This window comes from Hippocampus comes, unplaced genomic scaffold (assembly GCF_001891065.2).
Source record: "Hippocampus comes isolate QL1 unplaced genomic scaffold, H_comes_QL1_v1.1 scaffold190, whole genome shotgun sequence".
NCBI lineage: Eukaryota > Metazoa > Chordata > Actinopteri > Syngnathiformes > Syngnathidae > Hippocampus > Hippocampus comes.
The window spans coordinates 179,193-191,795 of record NW_017805121.1 but is presented as its reverse complement, the minus strand read 5'-3'; the positions used below and the strand labels follow the sequence as shown (position 1 = coordinate 191,795).

The 12,603-nt window shown below is 48.8% G+C and overlaps 1 protein-coding gene and 1 long non-coding RNA gene across 2 annotated transcripts in view; one reads left to right on the top strand and one right to left on the bottom strand.

Annotated features, from left to right (window-relative positions):
- dapk1 (death-associated protein kinase 1) overlaps nt 1–12,603 on the top strand; it is a 50,411-nt gene that overhangs the window by 7,204 nt on the left and 30,604 nt on the right. The window contains exons 18-26 of the mRNA XM_019865927.1: nt 97–238; nt 501–684; nt 847–1,070; nt 1,810–1,893; nt 1,983–2,228; nt 2,300–2,438; nt 2,723–2,855; nt 8,311–8,318; nt 10,823–10,830. Of these exons, the coding sequence (XP_019721486.1) occupies nt 97–238; nt 501–684; nt 847–1,070; nt 1,810–1,893; nt 1,983–2,228; nt 2,300–2,438; nt 2,723–2,855; nt 8,311–8,318; nt 10,823–10,830 (1,168 nt within the window). The remainder of the gene's footprint in view (nt 1–96; nt 239–500; nt 685–846; nt 1,071–1,809; nt 1,894–1,982; nt 2,229–2,299; nt 2,439–2,722; nt 2,856–8,310; nt 8,319–10,822; nt 10,831–12,603) is intronic.
- LOC109513497 (uncharacterized) lies at nt 4,696–6,744 on the bottom strand. Its single transcript, XR_002167781.1, has 2 exons — nt 6,541–6,744; nt 4,696–5,194 (listed from the first exon to the last, which is right to left on the bottom strand). It is a non-coding gene; the product is annotated as an uncharacterized LOC109513497 (long non-coding RNA).

The window sequence follows — 12,603 nt, the reverse complement described above, 5'->3', positions numbered from 1 at the left end:
AGCGTTGGGCTGTCTCGGCAGATTTGTTTTTTTTTTTTTTTTTGCGACTATATTTTATTTCTTTTTGTACAAGTTATATTCTTTTACATATGGCAGGAACGCACGCGGTTCCATGAAACCCGGTGCCGCCGAGGATTGTGCATTTTTGCCAGCGAGGATTCTGGGAAAAAGTGCGCAGGCCATCGCGGATGAAGCGGTGAACGGCGACTTTGGCCTCGTCATCAATGGACACAGTCTGGTACTCCCCTTGACCTTTTGCGCCTTGTTTTTTGTTTTTGTTTTTTTAATTGGCATGTTGCTCATATTGTAAATCAGCTCTTCACTCCTTCTTGCACGGGTGTCAAACTCAAGGCCCGCGGGCCAGACCTGGCCCGCCACATCATTCTTTGTGGCCCGCCGAAGCAAATGATGTGCAGCCCGCCACATCATTCTTTGTGGCCCGCCGAAGCAAACATCATGTTTCTTGCTCAATACCAACAATGGGGGGGCTTTGGTGGCAGGCACACGCGTTGGACCGCAGCATGGAGCAGGACTTCCTGCGCACGGCGTGCATGTGCAAGGCGGTGATCTGCTGCCGCGTGACGCCGCTACAGAAGGCGCAGGTGGTGCAGCTGGTCAAGACGTACAAGCGCGCCGTCACGCTGGCCATCGGCGACGGCGCCAACGACGTCAGCATGATCAAAGGTGAGGTGAGCCCGAGCCAACGGGCCGACGGTCGGGATTTGGATCGCCGCGTTCGCCCTTCTCAATTGACACGGCCGCGTTGAGCGCAGCGCGTTTGCCGTGCGCTGGGCAAAAGTGGGAGTAACTCGGTGCCGGTATTGTCCCCACCCCCCCCATCTGCAGTGGCGCACATCGGCGTGGGCATCTCGGGCCAGGAGGGCACGCAGGCCGTTCTGTCCAGCGACTACTCCTTCGCGCAGTTCCGCTTCCTGCAGCGCCTCCTGCTGGTGCACGGCCGCTGGTCCTACCTGCGCATGTGCAAGTTTCTACGCTACTTCTTCTACAAGAACTTCACCTTTACCTTTGTCCACTTCTGGTACGCCTTCTTCTGCGGCTTCTCCGCACAGGTGAGACTCGAGGGCAGCGGATCGGCTTCACTCGTAATCCACCGGGATGCTGGCTCCTTTCACTCTGGGAGCTTGTCACCCATTCATCCCTGGAACATGGTTTTGATGATTGCTATTGTGATTATTATTCATTCGAATCATCTTTTTTTTTTAACTTAAGTTCGAAATTTTTCTGTGTCATTTCTCTTCTAATCTTATTTTTGGTGTCATTTTGATTCAGGGTTTTAGATCGATTTTAATTGAATGTGTTTGTTCATTACCTTTTTAAATTTGTCATTTGAATAGACCTTCAAATCTTGGTCGTTGTTTTTTTTTTCCAATTTGGTTTTATTGCGTCTGTTTTAGCAGGAGTTTTTCATCAGCATGTTTAATTGCATTTGTTTTTATGACACATCTTTTTTTACTTTTTGTTCAAACGGATGTTTAATTTTTTTCGTATTTGTATTTTAGAATATTGGGGGGGTGGTTGATTTACTGTAGTATAAGTGTTATTTTTTTGAAATACTTTTTTTTATATTGAGCACGATTTTGAATTGACCGCATGCTTGAACTTTTCATTTCAAATCTTGCTAATGTCTCAACATTTTTAATCCATGAATTCCAGTTTTGTTTTGCTTTTCTCTGTGGCTTCGTTATATTTGTTGTTTCCTTTTTATTTGATTGTCTTGTTATTTTTTTGGTCTTGTAACTTTGGTTTTGTTTTTGGAAGTTGAAATGAGAGGTGGCTTTCCCCTTCCAGACGGTGTATGACGAGTTGTTCATCACGCTGTACAATCTGGTGTACACGGCGTTACCTGTGCTGGGAATGAGCCTCTTCGATCAGGTGAGAGAGCTCCCGTCGGCCGCTTTCATCCGAAGGTCGGGCCGCGGCCGCAATTTTCAATTGGCTTTGACCGGGGGGCGGGGCAAAAGGACGTGAACGACGCGTGGAGCTTCCAGCACCCTCAGCTGTACGTGCCGGGCCAGCTCAACCTGTACTTCAGCAAGATGGCCTTCTTCAAGTGCGCCTTGCACAGCTGCTACAGCTCCCTGGTGCTCTTCTTCATCCCGTACGCCGCCGTCGGCCAGGCGGCCCGCGCCGACGGCCGGGATGTGGCCGACTACCAGTCCTTCGCCGTCCTCACGCAGACCTGCCTGCTCTTCGCCGTCACCCTCCAGGTACCGTCCCCAACTTTCGTTAAGTGGACGGCCCTCGTGACTTGCGCGCGCGCGTGCGTGCCTGTGTGCAGCTGGGCTTGGAGATGTCCTACTGGACGGCGGTGAACGGCCTCTTTGTGGTGGGCAGCCTGGTCATGTACTTCGCCGTCACCTTCACCATGTACAGCAACGGCCTGTTCCTCGTGCTGCCCTCGGCCTTCCCCTTCATAGGTATGCCGACAAAGCTTGCCGCCTCCGACGACGGTTTCCCGCTGCGTCCGTCTGGACGTATAATCAGGAAAAAAAAAAACACTGACATGTATCTCATGCTGATGTGTCAAATGCAATGTTGACTATGAGCAAAAATTGGAAGAGGAAGAAACGCTCACCCCTTCGGCCTAATTCAGCCAATAAGAAGACAGGAGGAAGGTCATAGGGCGAACTTTGGGTGAAATTCATCCAATATTTCCTGATAGTCAACTTGAACCTGGCATGTTGGTGTCCAATCTGTTCAGGCACCGCGAGGAACACGCTGAGTCAGCCCAACATCTGGTTGACCATTGGGCTCACCTCCATTTTGTGCATCCTTCCTGTCGTCTCCTATCGCTTCCTGTTGATCCTGCTCCGCCCCACCATCAATGACAAGGTAAAAACGGATCGACGCTTCAATGGATTTGACCGAGGACAAAGAGAAAGGTAGCGTGGGATCGGTTGACACCAAAAACTATGTTGGCAACCAGGCGCTTCCATTTGCTGCTAGGCTGAATTTAGGTCCGGTTATGCGTTTGGTTTGAAAAGGTGCCAAACTTGTTCGGCTTGTCTTTCGTGACACGCACAAAAGTCTCAAAAGAACACACGGCCGGCAGCCGTTTTAGGCTTTTGTCAGCATTTGGTTTGCAAATACGTATGTTTTGAGTTGACACAACACCACACTTAGGTCATTATTATTATTTTTGTTTTTAATCTTGCACTCAACAAATACACAAGATTGGAAAAAAAACCCCAACTAAAACTAATAAACTACAGTTCAACTACAATGAAACATTTTTGTTGGGGGGGAAAAAATGAACACAGTAGCTCTGAAAACGAAATACATTTCAACAACAAAACAAGAAATACACAAGATTGGGAAAAACGAATAAAAACGCAACTAAAATGAACAAACAAACTCACTCTGAAAACGAAGCAAAATTAAAACCACATTTATCAACAACGAAATAAAAACAGCTAAACTAAAATAAAGCTTGAGGGGGATACAAACAAGCTTGCTCTGAAAACGAATCAAAACAGCGCAGTGAAAACTAACGCTGATGAAGACGCCCAAACTATTCTAAGCCTGGCACAGAGACAACAGAGTAGAGGAAGAAGAAAGAGAAAAGCGAATCCGAAAATGTGTCTCACCGAAAGAAGGAAATGTTGTCATCACGTGACCGATTAGCACCCGAGTGGAGTGCAACGGTCCGACCCTCATTTCGACGGGGGCCGCGCCCCGCCCCGCCCCTCGGCTTTAGCCCACGCGGGGCGCGCCGCCTCCGGCTTCAGCCCCTTGGGCCGCTCGGCCGGGTACAGCCCGGCGGGGCGCGCCCAGTACGTCAAGGCCCAGGAGGTGGAGGTGACCTCGCTGCAAATGTACAGGACCGTTAGCGACGACGCTCGTGAGGAGCCCCCACGATAAGACGTTTGGATCGAAGGAGTCTGCTTTGTTGTGGGAAAGGTAGCAGGAATATCACAAGAGGACCACGTGTCTTCAAGTTTACAAACTTTTGTTTTGGGTTTTTTTTTAACCCTGGGAGTGCAAATGCGTGGGTTTTCTCCGGGTACTCCGGTTTCCTCCCACATTCCAAAAACATGCATGGCAGGCTGATTGAACACTCGCTAAATTGTCCCTCGGTGTGAGTGTGAGCGTGGATGGTTGTTTGTCTCTGTGTGCCCTGCGATGGGCTGGCAACCGGTTCAGGGTGTCCCCCGCCTACTGCCCGAAGACGGCTGGGATAGGCTCCAGCACCCCCCGCTACCCCTGTGAGGGCAAGCGGATCGGAAAATGGATGGATGGATGTGAAACCGGCTTTATTGGAGTATATTTGGACAAAATTCAGGTCCGGCAAGCTGGAGATGGTCTAAAAGATCCTAAAATGGCCGCATCAGACCAAAACGGCAGACTTCATCTTTTCGCACATATTTTTTGCGACTTTTTCATGGGACTATTCATGATTGACATGCCTACTAAATCTAATGACACTGAAAAGGTTCTCCAGCCCTGCCCATCACAGATGACAAACAAAGCCACGTTGCCTTAAAAGCATTTTGTACTTTTCTACATCTATTTTTGTAAGTTTCAAGTGAAAAAGACCCACCAAAACTAAGTGGAGGACTTTGTGGTTATGTGATTGTAATTTTGACCGCACATGTTTGGTTTTAGATATTTTACATTTTACAACCTATCGTCGTCATGGCGCCTATCTCATCCGATGATTAATGGTTGAAATTCTTTTTTTTTTTTTTTTTTTTGTCATCAGGAAAAAGGGTATTTTACCACGGATAACTATCAGAGTTTCAGGATTTGTAGCTGAAGTGACCACTTGAAATAACTGCTTTTGAAAATATAGAATAATCGATTGAATTGGTATTTTATACCAATGTGATAATATCACAAAAAAAGTTGTAACTTTCCAAGAAATATCTTTAAATTTCACCAGAATGAAGTCGGGATTTTACAACAACAAAATGTCTGAATTTTATTTGAACAAAAATTTGACATTTACAAAAAGTAAATATTTCAAGAAAATTTGTAATTTTACCAAAAGGAAGACATTGACATATGAGGGGGGAGAAAAAAAAAAGGGAATTTCTTCTTTGTCAACAAACTAGTCAACGGTTCCTCAGCAGCGCCTCATGCGGCTCCATCTATGTAGCGCACTGCTCCATTTTGCCTCCAATGCTCATTGAAATGATGAATCGACACGACTTATCGTCCCTTCTCGCTTTGCCTGGAATATCAGCATGAAGGAACAATAAAAACACGCGTGTGCTTGGCTACAACATATTCCTCACAGCTATATTGCACAATCAAGTATGCGAGACTCATGAAATAGTGATTTTATACCACTTGTATTTATCTGTGCCTATCATGACAATGTTTGATCATTTTATGTGCATTATTGTGGACTATGAGGGATTTTTGAAAAATATCTTTTGTATGTTTTTATACCAAGAGTTGCAATATAATAATAAATTAAGAAAAATAAAAGCTGGTGGATCTTTTATATTATATTTGCGATATTTTGTCGCCTTCATAAAGTGAACTGAGACTGGAAGGGCACGTGGTGCTATCACCCTTCCAACCCAAAGCTAATGCACACCTCATTAGTACGAAAGCAGCAAATGTAAACTAGTGACATGAGGAAGGATCATCATATAAAATCATCCCAAAATAAAAGTACAACGCTTGTTGGGGCTGTGTCAAGGATAACGAATGAAGTGTCCGGTGGGTGTATTGTCTTCCTGTTGTCTGTGAGTCGTTGGAGACTGACCGATGGTGCCTTCGCTTTCCACCCAAAACTCGTTGATGCGCCACTTTCCCAGTGAAATCATCGTTTTGGTCCTGACCGAAACAATTTGCGGTGTGTGTATGCGTGGACATACAGTAACACTGGTCAATAAAGATATTTTCATGTCAAATGTAAATTACTGTAAGTGTTTTTTGTTTTTTGAAGCGAAGTCTCGCGTGGATGGGATTGTCAATTTCCCCAACGGTACTTGAACGCGGCACCGGCCGCCGACTGTCTTCTTGCGTTGTGGACGTCGATTTCCTCCCGCGGCGACGTTTTATCGTCCTCCGGCTCCGTGAGCCGACGACCGAGCGAGCGAGCGGCGGAGGCGGCGGCACACGCTCCAAGCTGAAACCCCACGAAGCCTCGCCTGGACTCGGTTTACCGGGGTAAGACATTCCGCCCCTCCCTCTCACCACCGCTCGCTTCTTCTTTCTCGAAGTGCACCTGATAGCTTCGAGTTCAGCCAACCGAGAGCGACGCTCGTCCATTTTGGGGTTAAATTCAATCGGAAAATGGAGGTTACCTGAGTGTCTTTCGGAACGTTATTTCCCGACAGTGCCTTCAGCTCGTGGCTGGAAGAAAGCAGGGGGGTGGGGGTGGGGGGTTCGCCGCACCTCGGGTCTCCTATAGCTACCGCACTGAAGAGGAGCGGGCTGCGCGCCAGTAGCCGCTCATGTGTCGCCGTTTTCGGGGGCAATTCATTTATTACCACGCACGCAGCGACAAACCCGACACACGAACGCCCTCCCACCCCCAGTAATGTAGGAGTGTGACATACCCACCATTTTTTTTTTCTCAAATCTAGGAGTCGTGACAATCTTGACAGATGCTCTCCATTTGATTTCCACTCTTCCACCGGTGTCTCCGATCCAGGCCCGACAATGGGGAGAAGGGTAGCCGGCGACGAACGTGCCCCGAGCGGGCTGCAGCTGTGACGAGCTCCCCCGCCCCGTCCACTCCCGCCTTCTCCAGGAAATAGACGGCACTCCTCCAAGTGCAGACACAACATGACCGTTTTCAAGCAGGAGAATGTCGAAGACCTTTATGAGATCGGGGACGAACTGGGCAGGTGAGTCGCACTTTTGACTTCAAAATCATCTCTGCACCTGTTGCCCCTTGTCTCGGGACATGCAAAATATATGAAATAATGATGTGGACTGCGCTGCTCTGACTTTCTTCATTGAAATGGATTGAAATGCCAATCATAGCAACCAAAAAAACCACCAATAAAAACGTGCGCAAGGTGTTTTATAGTGAGAAAATATTTTGCATTGTTGTATAAAAAACATCCTGTCATCACACAATTGAATAAAATGTTAAAAAACCTAAAGTTTGTACACCATAATAATCACTGGGCATTGTGCTGCTCCTTTTGGTGTGCACGCCCTGGCCACAAGGGGGCAGGATAATACACGAAGGCTGGGCAATTCTGGGAAAAATAACAATCGCAATTATTTGGAATGATATTGAAATCATGCTGAGTGAACAATAATTGATTCCATTTGAAACTCAGTATTTATTCAACGACTTTAAATGAAATCCACAAAAAATCTCTCGATTAAAAAAAAAAAAAAAAGCTTGTGTCGGCCAGTTAAATCGGTCGGCTGATTAATTGGTTGAGCCCTCTTCATTGCGCTAGTAGGGCAATTGTATCTTCATTGTTCGCCCTCCCCACCAACTTCATGACTTTTCTGCAACCTAGTAAGACAACTTGGGTAAACTCATAGGACAACTACATTTCACTAGAAAGGAAAAACATTTGGTGAGCATTTTGAGACTGCTCGTAGCATCCCGGAAGATCCTAGTCTGTGACATAATCCCACTCACGTTACGAGTAGTTTCCTCGTCATTTCATTTGCGTTTAATTGTGCACCAGAGAAGACACAGTTGTTGCGCAAGTGAGCTGAATGTGGTCTTGCACGTGACCATGAAGAGCGTCCTCGTACGTGGAGCTGAATGTGGCTATCGAGTATCATGAAGAAATGCCGTGGAAGCGGCAGAAGTGACGGATGGCATGCACCCACTGACCTACATTTAAGGCCCTTTCACCCGGGTCGGCACGACTGGGTGGAGGGGCCGAGTCTGCACGGCAGACTCGTCACTCACACCCCCCTCCCCCATTATGAACTACTTAGTGCCCAACCCCAAAGAGCAGCCGGCGAAAAAGACCATGTATTGTATTGTACGGTATTCCACTTTATTCTCATCAGATTATGACAGCCTCGTTCTCACGAGTGTGTTGAAGAAACAAAAAAAACAAGTGAAAAACAAAGACTCCGACAACACCTTAGCACATGGCTCAAGGTTTCCTGCTCGCCACCGGAGCTCCTTTCAGCAAATTCCCCGAATTGGAATCGGCCAAATGTCAGCTCTGAAACGTGGCCAAAATGGCCGGATCCAGCCAAAATGGCCGACTTACTGTTCACTTTGAACGTTGTGTGCTGGAGACGATTTTTTTTTTTTTCTCGAGCTTTCGGCTGCTGATTGAAAAATGTCTGATTCAAGGCAAAATGTCTGACTTTTGCAAACTTTTTGGGATGTCCACTGATGGACATGTTCACCCAGTTTCATGTTTACTTGCTGAAGCTGGCCGGTGTTGGGCTGATTGATTGTTGTTGTTGTTTTTTTTTCTTCCTACTGATTGACAAGCGTGTCACATGGTGTCATTCTGTGCATGTGTGAGAGCCACCGAGCTGACTTTGCTAGCCAAATGTGATTTTTATAAGACCGCAGATGAGAGGTGGATCAACGGAGCAGCTGGCGCCCCCTGAACCCCCCCTTGCCACTTTCTCACTTGCCGCCATCGCCTCCTCCTTTCCGCCTCTTCACGTCAATCTCGCAGTTCCCGCAATTGGCGGCAGAATAATCACGTTGTCGTCGTGATACTCGGTCAACCAAATGTGTGAAATCTGAAGCGGCGCCTCCTTTGCTTGTCCCGTTGAGAATGCAACCGCATATCTTAGGGGCCTTTGAAGTCACACATTTGCTCAGTAAAACGAGCATCCGATCGGAAAAAAAAAGTCAATCTGTATGACACATAAAGTTGTCCACTGTAAAGTCGTGCCATTCCATCATCGATTGACATTTCCCCTCAAGACACAAAAAACAAACCCACCACCGCATATCCACTGAAAAATGAAAGACCAACTGCTTTTCATGTTTCGATGATCAACGTTGTTCACTTGAAAGTGCGCATGGAGAAACACCAGTGGGTGTTTCGACAAATGTTTCCCATCCATGAGATTTCGCTCGATGAGACAAATGTGACGGCGGACGCGCAGGAGCGATTTTGAAAGGACGCCCGAGGAAGGCGGCTTTGTTCAAAAGCGATGGGCTGCTTGTTACAAAGCCACTTGAGACGAAAGCAAAGCCGGCGTGGACGCTTGCTGTCTGCCATTTTGATGTGAAGCTTCCGTTCCACAGATGGAGCGCACTCAGTCGCCAGCGATGCGAGCGGCGGTTGCATTTTGGGCGGCGCGCCCTCGCCACCGCACGTAAAAGAGCGAGCCGCCTGTCGGGAGCGAGCGAGCGACCTCCCGCTGCCAGTCGCCGGCCGGGGAGAAAAGCCTCCTGAGATCCGACGGCCGCGTCGTTTTTATCGACGCCTCGTCGCTAATCCGTCGGCCTCTTCCTTCCTCCGAGCGGCCGGCGGGCGGTTCCTCTTCTCGCTCCCGTCGCCATGGTTACCCTTTCCTCCGGTACACAACGGCGCGACGGTCGCCATCTCGCGGCGCCGGCCTCCCGCGCCGCTTTCCGGCCGCTAGTCGCACGCGGCGGCCGCGGCGCCAACGTCGGTGAGTTCCGAGACGGCAAAGGGGGGGCCGGCGAGAACGACGCCGACCGAGGCCGAGCCGAGAGAGAACGCGAGCGCTTTGCTTTTCTTTCGGTGTCAGCTTGGAGGTTAGATCTTACATCGAGATGGGCCGCGCGGTGCTATTTTTTGGTGTGAGTTTTTATCGGTACTCTGATCGTGAGTTCAAAATGTCATTGAGAACCATCTGTCATCAAGAAAATAACTCCCAATTTGCCGCTGCAATTTTTTCAGGTCAAATGACTAAAATGGTGACTTTTTCATGCGAAGGGATGAGACGATGTCACACCATTAACGGCCAAAAACAATCGGAGGATCGGCATTTGGCCGCACGAATCCTTGTGTCCGTTTGCTGCGTAGCATTGCGCAATATGGCGCGGGCCGGCGTTTTCCGATGCCGCTCGGTCATCGTGCACGTGGAGCCTCGGCGGGCTCCTTGTCTCGTCCGGCCTTCGTCTGCTCCGGCCAAGCGCCGCCAGCCAGCCAGCCGGCCTTCCGGGATGCTCCCCTTGGCTTTATTTTTGGCCACATGAATATTTGATATGTTGAGATGGCGTCTCGCGAAGTTGCCCGCTTCACAAAAGCAGTTTTCGCATGTTGAGCAAATAGCCGTCGTCCGGTATTTCGGCCATCCCGTCGGTCCGCAAGGTTCATTTGCAAGCCGGGGAATCCCTCTGTACTTGCGATGGACACGTTGCTGTAGGGGAAAAATAGCGAGGGAAGGGAAGATGGACAACAAACAGCGGCGGCGGGCGGGCGGGCAGGGAGGCTGCTTTTCTTTTTTTTTTTTTCTTCTTTTTTTCCAAGAGGCCAGGTAGCGGGAAGCCAGATCAAATGTCCTCGCTGCCTTTGTCGCCACTTGAAGCGCCCACAGAGACCAGACGAGACCAGACGAGGGAGGAGTGGCGGCAAAGACAGCGGGTGCCGGCGGGCTCGGGCTCGGGTTCGGGCGTGTCGCGGGACCGGTGATGTCACAGGCTGAGTTTGGCAGTCAAGCGTGGGCATTCCCTCGGCAACCGGTTGCCTTCGGCCATCGTTTCAACTCGGGCAACTCCAAGCCGCTTGACGCACTCGGTGCGCGTAGTCACTCTCGAGGACTCGACAACACAAAGTCGCGCTAAGCACAAGCGCTTTGCATCGATGACCTTTCCACGAACGGAGTGACTGAGAATTGTGAGCCAATAGCTGGATTTGCCGTCGCCGTCCGACGCGCACGACCGGTCGCCAGAAGAGCGTCCCAACTGCTCCCGTTTAGGCCCGGCTTTTCTTTGCCTTGAAGTATCGCTGACTGCTTTCGTCAGCCTTCATTCGTACCCGATGTCCTCGGCCCAATGCTGATCGCTTCTGTCAATACGAGGAGGAAAAACCTCCGATGGCCCCATCCCTGCAGAAACCATCCAGATTTTGCCTCGGGCACAGTTTGTCCCTCCGATGCTAAGCGAGCACATCGCCGATGAAGCCGCACGCTCTCGCGGTTGCCGCACATGTACCGTAGCGTCTTGTCTCGAAAAGGACATTTGTTGCCTGCCTGACCTGCGGCGGTTGCCCCAGCGCCGCCTTAGTGGCGACGAGCATCGAGGCTAGCAGGAGCAAATGGCCATGTCCGTTCTTAACCCCGAGCGTTCAGTTTTATCATGCATGACGTATTCTGTGTGTGTGTATGTATGTATATTTCGGTATCTATCTCTCTATCATTTCTTGTCTGGCCTCGTCGGCAGCGGCCAGTTTGCGGTGGTCCGGCGGTGTCGTCGGCGGAGCACGGGCGCCGAGTACGCCGCCAAGTTCATCAAGAAGCGGCGCAGCAAATCCAGCCGGCGCGGCGTGACGCGGGAGGACATCGAGCGCGAGGTCGACATCCTCAAGGAGATCCGCCACCCCAACATCATCGCGCTGCACGAGGTCTTCGAGAACAAGGCCGACGTCATCCTCATCCTGGAGCTGTGAGTTCGGCGAAAGAAAAAAAACATCTAATGACCAAAACTCATTTCTACTCTGAGACAAAAAGATGTCGTCTTCCAAAATTAAAGTCGTACCATGTCGGGGGGTGGTAGGGGGTGGTCTCCTAAAATTCTGATCATGTGTCAACGTTAACGGACCCGTGATGTGCCGTCGCCCGTCCTTCTTTGACTTGCACGAACAGGGTCGGACACGGCCAACACTGGCGCCAGCACGTCAAAGACGTTCCGATTGTTTTCTGTCAAACCTTGTATAGAGGAGCGCTGTCCTTTTAGCAATTACCCACAATGCACTACCGGCGGCCATATTGGAGGGCTGTTATAAACAAGCCATACATGAACAGACTTTGTGGATGGCTTGTTTTTGAGATTCATTTCATCTGACTATACCTACTGGAATTTCCCCATTATGGGACAAATGAAGACTTACTTTATTCCATTTTATTGTAATCCTGGAAGACTCCTGTGCTAAAACCCTGCACAATTTCTACATGGCAAATGTTCAGCGCCTTCATAAATTTTAGATTGCTGCTCATCTTGAAGCACTTTCAGTGCTGCACCAAATTAAATGCAAAGTGACTCTCTCATGGTTTAATGTTAACCCATTTAATGCAGGTTACCTCATCAAGTCAGTCATCAAAAGTGGGAGATGCGGTGATAGAGTAATATTTGAGCTAGAGAAAAATAGTAAGTAAATGTTGTAGTTGCAGTTGCAACGAACAAGGTTTTCACTTAGGAAATGGATCTTGTGCGTAAGAATGTTCCAAGTTGAGTTTGTTTCCATGTCGCTGGTGTCAGGTCGAATCCCGGTACCTTCAAAATGGTCACTTTTTGGGGACCCCAAAAACAGCATGTTAATTCAACCATCAACATCGTAAGTGATTTTCACCACTTTAGCTTGCACCATAATTAGTAAAATAACACCCACACGTTTGGATTGACCAATAGTATGGATTTTTGAAAAAAATATGAAATTTTCCAAATTGGGACTTGAGGTTTCGGCCCAATGCCAGAGATATGGAATGCTGGGTATTTTTCTGCATGACGTGGTTCAGAAAGCATTCCCGTTGGGTTTTCTG